The sequence below is a fragment of the Salmo salar genome, chromosome ssa05, assembly GCF_905237065.1.
Source record: "Salmo salar chromosome ssa05, Ssal_v3.1, whole genome shotgun sequence".
Classification (NCBI taxonomy): Eukaryota; Metazoa; Chordata; class Actinopteri; order Salmoniformes; family Salmonidae; genus Salmo; species Salmo salar.
Window position 1 is genome coordinate 49,171,028 of NC_059446.1, and position 13,770 is coordinate 49,184,797.

General features: G+C 42.7%; 1 protein-coding gene across 2 annotated transcripts; it reads left to right on the forward strand.

The window, feature by feature from the left end:
* The first annotated feature begins 6,155 nt into the window (after positions 1-6,155).
* LOC106605028 (glial fibrillary acidic protein) lies at positions 6,156-13,690 on the forward strand. 2 transcript variants are annotated; one of them, XM_014200252.2, is made up of 11 exons: positions 6,156-6,464; positions 9,299-9,458; positions 9,965-10,114; positions 10,351-10,470; positions 10,569-10,664; positions 11,538-11,672; positions 11,770-11,880; positions 12,058-12,168; positions 12,339-12,463; positions 12,615-13,169; positions 13,356-13,690. In XM_014200252.2, exons 1-11 carry the CDS (start codon positions 6,244-6,246, stop codon positions 13,447-13,449), a joined length of 1,878 nt encoding a protein of 625 aa, XP_014055727.2. In that variant the 5' UTR covers positions 6,156-6,243; the 3' UTR covers positions 13,450-13,690. The 2 variants fall into 2 exon arrangements, with proteins under 2 accessions (XP_014055727.2, XP_014055728.2); XM_014200253.2 differs by having other exon boundaries at positions 13,361-13,690.
* The last annotated feature ends 80 nt before the right edge of the window (positions 13,691-13,770 follow it).

Sequence of the window (13,770 nt, forward strand, 5' to 3'; positions counted from 1 at the left end):
CATCTTAAATAAGCATGCCCCATTGAAGAAATTTAGAACCAGGAACAGATATAGCCCTTGGTTCTCTCCAGACCTGACTGCCCTTAACCAACACAAAAACATCCTGTGGCGTACTGCATTAGCGTCGAACAGCCCCAGTGAAATGCAACTTTTTAGGGAAGTTAGAAACCAATATACACAGGCAGTTAGAAAAGCCAAGGCTAGCTTTTTCAAGCAGTTGCTTCCTGCAACACAAACTCAAAAAAGTTCTGGGACATTGTAAAGTCCATGGAGAATAAGAGCACCTCCTCCCAGCTGCCCACTGCACTGAGGACAGGAAACTCTGTCACTACCGATAAATCCACTATAATTGAGAATTTCAATAATCATTTTTCTACGGCTGGACATGCTTTCCACCTGGCCACCCCTACTCCAGTCAACAGCACTGCACCCCCCACAGCAACTCGCCCAAGCCTTCCCCATTTCTCCTTCTCCCAAATCCAGTCAGCTGATGTCCTGAAAGAGCGGCAAAATCTGGACCCCCACAAATCAGCCGGGGTAGACAATCAAGACCCTTTCTTTCTAAAATGATCTGCCGAAATTGTTGCAACCCCTATTACTAGCCTGTTCAACCTCTCCTTCGTGTCATCTGAGATTCCCAAAGATTGGAAAGCAGCTGCGGTCATCCCCCTCTTCAAAGGGGGGGACACTCTTGAACCAAACTGCTACAGACCTATATCTTTCCTACCCTGCCTTTCTACGGTCTTCGAATGCCAAGTTAACAAACAGATCACCGACCATTTCGAATCCCACCGTACCTTCTCCGCTATGCAATCTGGTTTCAGAGCTGGTTATGGGTGCACCTCAGCCACGCTCAAGGTTCTAAATGATACCTTAACCGCCATCAATAAGAAACAATACTGTGCAGCCGTATTCATTGACCTGGCCAAGGCTTTCGACTCTGTCAATCACCACATCCTCATCGGCAGACTCAACAGCCTTGGTTTCTCAAATGATTGCCTCGCCTGGTTCACCAACTACTTCTCTGACAGAGTTCAGTGTGTCAAATCTGAGGGCCTGTTGTCCGGGCCTCTGGCAGTCTCTATGGGGGTGCCACAGGGTTCTATTCTTGGGCCGACTCTCTTCTCTGTATATATCAATGATGTCGCTCTTGCTGCTGGTGAGTCTCTGATCCACCTCTACGCAGACGACACCATTCTGTATACTTCTGGCCCTTCTTTGGACACTGTGTTAACAACCCTCCAGACGAGCTTCAATACCATACAACTCTCCTTCCGTGGCCTCCAACTGCTCTTAAATAGAAGTAAACTAAATGCATGCTCTTCAACCGATCGCTGCCTGCATCTGCCCGCCCATCCAGCATCACTACTCTGGACGGTTCTGACTAAGAATATGTGGAAAACTACAAATACCTAGGTGTCTGGTTAGACTGTAAACTCTCCTTCCAGACTCACATAAAACATCTCCAATCCAAAGTTAAATCTAGAATTGGCTTCCTATTTCGCAACAAAGCATCCTTCACTCATGCTGCCAAACATACCCTCGTAAAACTGACCATCTTACCGATCCTCGATTTTGGCGATGTCATTTACAAAATAGCCTCCAACACCCTACTCAACAAATTGGATGCAGTCTATCACAGTGCCATCCGTTTTGTCACCAAAGCCCCATATACTACCCACCACTGCGACCTGTACGCTCTGGTTGGCTGGCCCTCGCTTCATACTCGTCGCCAAACCCACTGGCTCCAGGTCATCTACAAGACCCTGCTAGGTAAAGTCCCGCCTTATCTCTGCTCGCTGGTCATCATAGCTGCACCCACCCGTAGCACGCGTTCCAGCAAGTATATCTCACTTGTCACCCCCAAAGCCAATTCCTCCTTTGGCCGCCTCTCCTTCCAGTTCTCTGCTGCCAATGACTGGAATGAACTACAAAAATCTCTGAAACTGGAAACACTTATCTCCCTCACTAGCTTTAAGCACCAGCTGTCAGAGCAGCTCACAGATCACTGCACCTGTACATAGCCCATCTATAAATATCCCAAACAACTATCTCTTCCCCTCCTGTATTTATTTATTTATTTATTTTGCTCCTTTGCACCCCAGTATATCTACTTTGCACACTCATCTACGGTCAAATCTACCATTCCAGTGTTTTAATTGCTATATTGTATTTACTTCGCCACCATGGCCTATTTATTGCCTTTACCTCCCTTATCTCACCTCATTTGCTCACATTGTATATAGACTTATTTTTCTACTATATTATTAACTGTATGTTTGTTTTACTCCATGTGTAACTCTGTGTTGTTATATGTGTCGAACTGCTTTGCTTTATCTTGGCCAGGTCGCAGATGTAAATGAGAACATGTTCTCAACTTGCCTACCTGGTTAAATAAAGGTGAAATAAATAAAAATTAAAATCTTCAAGCAGATTTAAGTCAAAACTGTAACTAGGCCACTCGGGAACATTCAATGTTATCTTGGTCAGCAACTCCGGTGTATTTGGCCTTGGGCTTTAGTTCATTGTCTTGCTGAAAGGTTAATTTTTCTTCTAGTGTGTGTTGGAAAGCAGACTGAACAAGATTTTCCTCTAGGATTTTGCCTGTGCTTAGCTCTATTCCGTTTCTCTTTATCCTAAAAGAAATCCCTAGTCCTTGTCGATGACATGCATACCCATAACATGATGCAGCCACCACCATGCTTGAAAATATGAAGAGTGGTACTCAGTGATGTGTTGTGTTGGAATTGCCCCAAACATAACACTTTGTATTCAGGACAAAGTTTTTTTTTTAGCCACATTTTTTCGAGTTTCACTTTAGTGCCTTATTGCAAACAGGATGCATGTTTTATATTTTGTAATACTTGTACTCTGTACAGGCTTCCTTCTTTTCACTCTGTAATTTAGGTTAGTATTGTGGAGTAACTACAATGTTGTTGATCCATCCTTAGTTTTCTCCTATCACAGCCATTAAACTGTTTTAAAGTCACCATTGGCCTCACCAGGGGTGTGAATACTTTCTGAAGGCACTGTATATCTCTCGATATATGGCTCCGGCACAGTGCACCCTTGTGCAATGGAGCAAGTATGTTATGGATGAGTGATATCATAGTTTGATTTGTTGTTGAACTGCGCTTGTGGGCATACTTAGCTTCTGTTTTCATCACTGAGATATGCAGAGCAGACTCCTCCACATCCCACACGCCTGCAAGCTCTGAGTTAAATGGAAAGAATCTTACCAACAAAAATTCTGTGAATCTCTCGTAAAAGTGTTGACACCTTCACACAATGTTACAATGTTGCAGTTTGTCAGATCAGGCATTAGGCCTATAGGACAGGAGTCCAATGTACTGTATTTGAGGTAACACTTTAATATGTGATTATACTTGTCAATCAATACTCATTGTTTTGCTGTACTTAAAGGGACAATCTGCAGTTCAAACAACAACAAAGCCTTCACTACGCCACTATTTTTGTAAACAGCTGTGAGATGGTCCCTTTATTGTGAATCGTTTTACTGCTATAAGTACAGTATAACATTGAGTATTCATTACCTACACTGTATGCACAATAATTATTATAGAAATAACACTGTAAAATAATGTGTCACCATCTTTGACAGTTTTATGACTTAGGCAGTGGCTCAAGCAAATAATGAGTAGGAACCATGAAATCCTGAGTATAGTACGCAGGGCAGCAGAAGGTTTGCTATCTTCTATATACAGTGCTGGCCTAGTGTAGCTCATTCGAGAATCCTGACTTCAGTGGTGCATAGGTTGTAATAGGGAACACATATATTGATGCTGTATGTACAGTTGAAGTCGGAGGTTTACATACACTTAGGTTGGAGTCATGAAAACTCGTTTTTCAACCACTCCACAAATTTCTTGTTAACAAACTATAGTTTTGGCAAGTTGGTTAGGACATCTACTTTGTGCATGACACAAGTCATTTTTCCAACAATTGTTTACAGACATATTATTTCACTTATAATGAATTGTATCACAATTCCAGTGGGTCAGAAGTTTACATACATTAAGTTGACTGTGCCTTTAAACAGCTTTGAAAATTCCAGAAAATGATGTCATGGCTTTAGAAGCTTCTGATAGGCTAATTGACATAATTTGAGTCAATTGGAGGTGTACCTGTGGATGTATTTCAAGGCCTACCTTCAAACTCAGTGCCTCTTTGCTTGACATCATGGGAAAATCAAAAGAAATCAGCCAAGACCTCAGAAAAAGAAATTGTAGACCTCCACAAGTCTGGTTCATCCTTGGGAGCAATATCCAAACTCCTGAAGGTACCACGTTCATCTGTACAAACAATAGTACGCAAGTATAAACACCATCGGACCACGCAGCCGTCATACCGCTCAGGAAGGAGATGCGTTCTGTCTCCTAGAGATGAATGTACTTTGGTGCAAAAAGTGCATATCAATCCCAGAACAACAGCAAAGGACCTTGTGAAGATGCTGGAGGAAATGGGTACAAAAGCATCTATATCCAGTAAAACGAGTCCTATATCGACATAACCTGAAAGGACGGTCAGCAAGGAAGAAGCCACTGCTCCAAAACCGCTATAAAAAAGCCAGACTACGGTTTGCAACTGCACATGGGGAAAAATATCGTACTTTCTGGAGAAATGTCCTCTGGTCTGATGAAACAAAAATAGAACTGTTTGGCCATAATGACCATCGTTATGTTTGGAGGAAAAAGGGGGAGGCTTGCAAGTCGAAGAACACCATCCCAAACGTGAAGCACGAGGGTGGCAACATCATGTTGTGGGGGTGCTTTGCTGCAGGAGGGACTGGTGCACTTCACAAAATAGATGGCATTATGAGGGAGGAAAATTATGTGCCTATATTGAAGCAACATCTCAAGATATCAGTCAGGAAGTTAAATGGGTTTTCCAAATGGACAATGACCCCAAGCATACTTCCAAAGTTGTGGCAAAATGGCTTAAGGACAACAAAGTCAAGGAATTGGAGTGGCCATCACAAAGCCCTGACCTCAATCCTATAGACAATTTGTGGGCAGAACTGAAAAAGCATGTGCGAGCAAGGAGGCCTACAAACCTGACTCAGTTACACCAGCTCTGTCAGGAGGAATGGGCCAAATTTCACCCAACTTATTGTGGGAAGCTTGTGGAAGGCTACCCGAAACGTATGACCCAAGTTAAACAATGCTACCAAATACTAATTGAGTGTATGTAAACTTCTGACCCAATGGGAATGCGATTAAATAAATAAAAGCTGAAATAAATCATTCTCTCTACTATTATTCTGACATTTCACATTCTTAAAATAAAGTGGTGATCCTAACTGACCAAAGACAGGGAATTTTTACTCGGATTAAATGTCAGGAATTGTGAAAAACTGAGTTTAAATGTATTTGGCTAAGGTGTATGTAAACTTCCGACTTCAACTGTATGTACTTGCTGTCTATGCTTGTGAATATGTTTGGGGGGTTTTGTTTGTTAGTGGCCAATTAGGGTTTAGGGTCAAGGAAGGCAGTATCTTGTCAGGACCATGTCTATTTGCTGACGCCCTGGCCGGCTGAGTGGCCTTATAGGTGTTAGGAGCTACTCCCTGGCCAGACCAGACTACCGTTTACTCCATTCACATCCTTCTGCCACATCAAGCGTGAACTTCAGATAAACCCCCCTGCTTCTTCATTTTCCCTGATCCTCTCTCAAGCAGTTAATTCAAAAAAAATTCTACATATCCTTTATTTAATGTAAAAACAGACCAGAGTAATAAGTAGTAATTTATGTCAAATCTCAGGCAGCCCCTTGTCCTGTCCCTCTGAAGCCAGCCTGACCTCATCGGGTCACCCCCCTGTGCTCTGCGTGCAATTAAAGCCCCCTGCCCCATCAGAGCAGATTACATCAGTGACTGCTGCTGCACGCGCCTACTGCCTAATGGGCCCTGCTAGTGCTGCCTCTGTTCTATCTGCCTTTCTGTTCCATAGCCCCTATTCAGATCCTCGCAGGTTGCTGGCAGATGTCTGAATGTCATGGCAGGTCTGGCCCAGTGTGGTGCTGAGGTTAGAGATTCCAGAGTTCTTGGCTCATGAGTTGGGTTGGGCCAGGCCATGTCTTTGGGTTGGGCTAAGCCAGGCCGTGTGGAGTATAAAGAGCCTCGGCGATGGAGCTAGTGTACAACAAAAGCAGCAGAGGTCCCATAGGTGAAGACTGACCACCTCCAGAGAACCCAGACATAGGCAAACCCGAGCAGCCGCCAACATGAGTCGCAGCCCTGAGAGGATTTCGTCCTACCGACGCCGCTTTGAGGACATCAGCAGCTCATCCTCCTACCAGGTTAGGGTGTCCAGCCCAACCCCAACCCTGAGAGTTAACCGCCACCAGTCAGCCAACTACTCGCGCAATGCCGGAGCCAGCAGAACGCAGGCCCAGACCATAGGTAGAAGGACCGTCTCCACCTCACGCAACGCCCACATGGCTGGGTAAGACGCTCACTCCACCCTGTACACCTAGTACACTAACAGCCTTTTCACACAACTAAGCCAAGCTGAGCTGTACTGAGCTGGCCTGGTTCTGCATCCACCATAGTTGCAAGGGCTATACCAAAGATCTTTATAACTAACCCAAGATAGACCAGAGCCTGCCGTTTCCAATGGGAGCAAATTAATCATAGTGGACAGAACAAGCATGAGCTAGCGAGATCCTACTGGTGCATTTTAGCATTTATTTCAGTTGGGGAACGCCTACTCTCTGAAGTCCCTATGTGTAATAACTCAAATGGCCCTTGCACTCCTTCTAAACAATGCAATTCTTAGAACCTTTGGCAAAGGATAAAGTCTACCAAACGTGGTCCACTCTGTTTGTTACAGATTCTAGTTTTGGAAACAGAAAACTATATTAAGATCAAATGTTTCATCAAGGAGAAAATTAGCGGAATGTCTGCCAAAATCCATCTCTCCATCTTCTCCCAGGTAGCCTAGTGGTTAGAGTGTTGGGCCAGTAACGGAAAGGTTGCTGGACCGAATCCCCGAGCTGACAAGGTAAAAATCTGTCGTTCTGCCCCTGAGCAAGGCAGTTAACCCACTGTTCCCTGGGCGCCAAAGACGTAGATGTCGATTAAGGCAGCCCCCCACACCTCTCTGATTCAATGGGGTTGGGTTAAATGCAGAAGACACATTCAGTTGTACAACTGACAAGGTTTCCCTTTCATCACCACATTTGGAAGTGAGTGGAAACGCCAACTGGATGCTACACATTTATACATCCAGTGAAATATCTGGTTCATTGTTCCATCTGTGGCTATACTCAAATGTTCAAGCCCAGTATGGTTCGGTTTGGCATAGTAGTGGGTAATAGAGGTTATATAGATACAGTTGATAAAATATAGGTAACATCTTAAATAGACAATGTGAGATTACACACTGCTGATACACAAGCATTGTATTTGTGAATTTACAGAAAACTACACATTACATTACCACCAAAATACATGCAATTATTACAGTACAAGATAGATGATATGTTGCTGTAAACAGTGTATGTACCTCCCCTGCCCTTACCGCTCTTCTGAGGCTATAGGCCAATTTGTCTCCTTACTGGCAGATGACTCAAAGACTTGCCACAATTCTTCCTGACAGACAAAACAAGTCGAATTCTCCTTCACTCTGTGAAATAGATTTTCCCATCTCATTGCACTAGAGATGAGCATGGCTTTCAGAGCTGATAGGCTACCTTTATTGTAATCAAGCATTAATAACACCCTCAAGCAAATTAACTCTTAGATAGTGGAAACACAGACAATTTATAATCCACCACCTCCCCGTCTCTTACACAAACCACAGTTTTAATTGTTTCTTATTGTGCAGCTTTAGCCTATTTCTAAATGTATTTTGATGCAATTCGAAGGCATCAATTGATTAAAACGAATAGAGAAACTATTAGTTGTCAAAAAAAGTAAGGCCTATGTCAATTTTCCACATAAAGCTTAGCCTACAGGCCTAGCATCTAAATAATTTACAACTCTTTATATTATTGTGAATTTTAGGTTTTAGGTATCAATAAATACATAAGTAGGTAGGCCTAAACATTGTAAGAGACTAAATTTGATACATTTCAAAAACTGCAAAATAGCAAATAGCTCATATCCATGAGAACAACATTCATTTTATTAAAATGTATTATTTTAATTTGTAACAGCTGTAGGCCATAGCTGTGGGATTTATAGGTGCTGAAAAGTTAGAATTAACAAAAATATATATATATAAATTATGCTTTGTAAAAAAAAAAAAGAGGGTCATATAATTAAGAACAGTATTTTGAAGGATTCAAACAGTTGGAATTGTAAGAGTTGTTGCCCTTTCCCTTTCTCTGCGATTTGTCATTCTAATGGAATCAATAAAGAACAAAACCCTGTCCTCAAACACTTACATCAAAAGGTGCAAAGTTATGGGCAAAGGCACAAAACATCCACATCAAATAAAATATTTTTCTTGGTCATATAACATGGAAAACAACCACTTTTTGAGAAGTATTAAATTACCATCCTTACAAACCAGTTTATGTCAATGTACATTACTGTATTGGCTGGTCATCTAGGTTTGTACCTGTAGATTTTCCATCACCACAAAGGAAAACAATGCACAATACAGTAATTGAGTACATTGAGACATCAAGTGGTTTGTGATGATGAGGCTCAGTTGGTACAGCATGTTCTTGCAACGCTAGGGTTGTGGGTTTGATTTCCACGGGGGACCAATACAAAAAAGTATGAATAGGTATGCACTCACTATAGTAAGTTGCTCTGGATAAGCGTGACTAGTAAAATTAATGAATAGACCATTTCAATTTTCACATAGAATTAAGTTACATTTGCAAAGTATTTCAAGAAACTGCAAACCATACTTTATATCAAGCAAGTATTAGGCTATCAGATTAATTGTCAGATAATTATCAGACTCAAGTTACACATGCTATTAAACACTCAAATACATATACATTTAGTTTTTTTTAAATCACAGAAGTAGTGCACTGGGCCTTTACTAGTACTGTATTAGCGGACGGATATAGATTTCTTCAGCGCAGCCAAAACCTTATTTTGCATCTGACATCAGAGTAGGAACAAATGTGGCACCTGGAAATTAATAAAATATTATTTGACAGGCCATCGATCAACCATGTGGCTGTGATATGACATGCAACTGACAATAACCTTTAAAACATTTCATGTTTACGTTATGTCTTGATATTCACAGAATAACAAAGTGATGTCAGTTATCTCTAGGTCAAGCGGTGAGTGTTGAACTGTCTGTCATTTTAGCGGGAATGTGGGAACCATGGCATGTGTGGGCTATGGCAATGGGGCCCCGGTGGACCTGGACGCATCTGCTGCCGAGAACAAAGAATTCCTCAGCACGCGCAGTGGTGAGCGGCAGGAAATGGTCGTATTGAACGACAGACTTGCTGTTTACATTGAGAAGGTAAGCACTCACCAGGCTTGCTCACACACAAGGCGCCAAGGCTAGTGCACACGAACAGCTTATTGGATAGGTGTGCGTGCACAGACTACTTCACACAACATATGGGGATGAGCTTGTTGTTTTGTGCCTTTTCATATTAGAGAGAGCCAACTTTCTAGTAAGCTATAGCCTATACATAGCTGTTCTTCACACATGCATGTGCTATTGTGTGTAGATTCTGGCCGGATACATTGCCTCAGTGCCACTGCCAATATTCTTTAACATCTGTGCGATATTCTGCCGCCCTTAACGTAGAGGAACAATGTTTATTTGATGGAATTTGTCTGATTAGACTACGCATGCTTGAGTGTGCCATACAGGCCTGAAGTGGAGAAACGCGCCTTCTGGCTGTGGAGACTGAGGCGCTCATTATTCTCACTTATTTGGGCAGCGAGCATATTCAAGTGGGGGGGCCCTGGCGAACTTGATGATAATTCATACCCTGCCATTGTCATTCTCTTAAAAAGGTTCGGTCCCTGGAGCAGCAGAACAAGCTGTTGGAGATGGAGATTGACGGCATCCAGAACCGGTTCGTGAAGCCGTCGGGCCTGCGCAAACTCTATGAGGATCAGCTGAGAGATCTGAAGAGGATTGCAGATCAGATGAGAAGGCAGCGGGTGAGACGGAATGGCTTAATCCACACGTCATCACTATCCCCGTTTTTCTTGTTTACCTCGCAGAAAACAGAAATCACACACACACACACACACACAGGAGGAGAGGGAGAAAGAATGAAAGAGAGCGAGAATTAGAATGTGTCCAATATGGTGACACGGCTGACACAGCCTATAATTTATTATCGGCTTGTTACCTTTATACCCCAATAAAGGTTAATCTGTGTTTTGGTTTACAGGACCAAGCCTTAGCCGGTAAAGAGGCTATGGCCGGTCAACTGGAGATAACCAAAGTCAAATACGAGGAGGCAGTTGAGCTGAGGAGGCGTGCCGAGATGGAGATAGAAGCATTCCGTCCGGTGAGAGGTTGTTTAATCACTATATAGTCTTAGCCAAAATTGCCTAATAAACATTAAAGTGCCATTGACGCCATTGTGTGCCGCTATGTGGTTTTCAGGATGTGGACAGAGCCACCTCTCAGCGCATCGCCCTGGAGAAACAGCTCGAGCAGTTGGAAGTGGAGTTAGAATTCCTTCAGAGGGTGCACAAAGCGGTAGGTCCCGTATAGCGTGCACTGATTGATTTGGACCGACCTGTACCAACACTAGCTAATGGACGAAATGCTAAACAGTAAATCAAGGATTGTTGTAATCACAGTGTTAAACATTTTTTGGGTTAAATTCACTCTTAGGAGTTATCTTAACCCTCAAGAGAGTGATATGCTTCCTGTGTTGATAACTGGAGTTCATTGGGATGGAGTACTTTTAACTCCATTAAGAGTAACCAGAGACAGGCAGTTAAATCTATGGAGTTATCCACAGATGTGGGAGGGGCCTCTGTCATATTTCCCAGCATGCTATGTTGCAGGTAGATTTTTTATATTGTTTCAATATGTGTTTTTGCATGTACATTGATTGTTTTTTATCTTATGCTACACAAAGATAACAAACGTAAATTTATCTTAACAAATCCAATCTGTAAGTGGTTGGATTTATAGCAACTGTTAGTGAGATAGTTGTTATAGTTTACATGGTGTAGGTAGTCTTCATGTAATGTGTTTTCTTTCCTACTTTGACAAGCATTTTAAATGCAAGTTGTGAGTGATGTAAAAGTGCTGGATATATTCCTGCAAATTGGCTTCCAACAGAGATTGGATATCATATTGCAAACCACCATAATGTGACACATTAAGAAATATTCAAGGGAATTGATTAAAAAAAAAACATCACTGAAAAGGGTAAAATGGCAATTGGAATTTAATTTAAGCAACTCTGAGATTTTGATATTTACTCCATATAGTGTCGTTTTAACTCCAAAAATATAAACACCATGACCAGAGTAGTTTTAAAACAAACTGGTGGTGGGACCATATAAACCCCAAAATAGTACTACATTGGACTTAATTGAACCTTTTTTTCTTTCTCAGGAAATTGAAGAGCTACTGAAAATGATATATGCTGCCCATTCCTCAGCCCAGAGCGCTTATGACCTCCCCGACCTCTCAGGCGCACTCAAACAAATCCAAGCTCAGTATGACGAAATTGCGGCAAATAATCTACAGGTAGGCCTAGGCCTATTTATAATTAACTGGAGTGTATACATACAGCAGTCATTAAATTCAAGGTGTGAATGCGTTTCATGGCCCCTATATGTTCTAGGAAATGGATTCCTGGTATAAAAGTAAATTTGAAGACCTGAACAACAAAACGACAAAACATGTGGATATGGTTCGAAGTGTCAGGGAAGAAGTTGCTGGCGCCAAGAAGGATGTAAGTTAGGCTATTTGATAAAGATATTACTACATGGTTGTAAAATGTGACACATTAACTATTATTATCGAGGCTATATCTAAATAAGAGTTGGAGCCTATGGCAATGGAAATTTTTCGTCAATCAAAATATGAATGAAAAATTCATTTTTATTGTATTTTTCCTAACCTTTTGAAGATCCTAAACAAAGAGCGTGGCCTGGAAGCTCTGAAGACCAAGAATGAGGCTCTGGAGGCACAAATTCGTGAAGCACAGGAAAAGTACAAGAAAGAGCTGGACGACCTTCAGGTGAGCATGTTAGATCAGTCCGGTTTTCTACAGAACGCAACCATTAAATATATCTGAATTGATTGTACACAGTTCAAATCCAAGTAGGCTGCATATGTAAGGTTGGTGTTGAACCTTTCACCTGTAGCCTACTAAGGTGCAAACTCAAGCTGGTTCTTTTGACGTCACAGGCAAGAATTGAGGCCCTGAAGGAAGAGCTGAAATCCACCAAGTCGAAAATCGCTCTGCACCTGCGTGAATACCAGGACCTTCTGAACATGAAGATGGCTCTGGAGATTGAGATCACAACTTACAGGTGAGGTACCACTCAGGTGGTGCCAGGTTTAGTGCAATAGATTTAGATAGGATCATATAGAGCATGTAAATAACCTTTAGAAGAGTGAATTTGTGGTAATGTCATATTCTTGATTCTGATCCATTGATACGGCTTTTCTCTGTTTCCATAGGAAGCTGATTGAGGGCGAGGACATGCGACTCACAACCATGGTTGGGACCATGTCCATAATGAGTAGCAGCTCGAGCTCCATGAGCGCTGGGATGAGTGTGGGCATGGCTAGAGGCATCGGACCTGGAGGCAGTGGTGGAGGAATGGGTGGAGCTGGAGGGATGGGTGCAGGAGGGGTGGGTGCAGGAGGCATAGGAGCTGGAGGCATGGGTGCCGGAAGCAATGGCCCTGGAGGCAGGGGTGGAGCTGGAATCATGGGTGGTGGAGGAATGGGAGCTGGAGGAATTGGAGCCAAAGGCGTGGGTGCTGGAGGCCTAGGAGCTGGAAGCACAGGTGCTGGAGGAATGGGTGGAGGCATGGATGGTGGAGGAATTGGTGCTATAGGCAATGGTGCTATAGACATGGGTGCTGGAGCCATGGGTCCTGGAGGCAATGTTGGAGGCATGGGCGGAGGCATGGGAAAAGGTGCAGGTGAATATGGGTACGGCGCCTCCATGGACTACTCCCACGAGGAGCAGGCGGTGGAGATGACTGAGAGGAGGACGGTGCTCATCAGGTAAAAGTAACCTGCACTTAAACAATAATGAGAGTAATGTAGGCTTATCATTGACCATTGTTAGGACACAACATTGTTAGGTCAGAATGTTTAACACAGTTTAACACAGAGGAGAAAACATTTTCTTCACATTGTGTCTTTGTAAAGAAACTTATTCAACCAGTTAATTTTTAAAAACTCCCTTAGAACAGTTAAATCAGAGAATGAGACACTGGAAAGCGACACAACGGAGCAAACCTACATAATCTCTGGCGCTGCCGATGACTCGGACGAGGAATAGGCATGAATGACCATGTGACCTCCTCTCACCCCTTAACCCCTCACGCCCCTGGAGCTTTGCACTGACGGCTCATGTCTGGTCTCTGACCTTTGACCAAGACATGAGACCATGAATGACCCTGCCACCTAGTCAAGTAGTACCCTTTTTGCTCTAGTGATGTGCCTTTGAACCACATATTCAGAACCTCTGTGTGCATTACACAGCTACTCAACAAGCAGCAAATAAAGCTCTCAGCAATCAATTCCTGCTGTGTCTGCTGTTTCATTCATTACATTATGTCTAGTTTGGTTTAGTTATTAGGCTACATAATGTTTTTGTGCA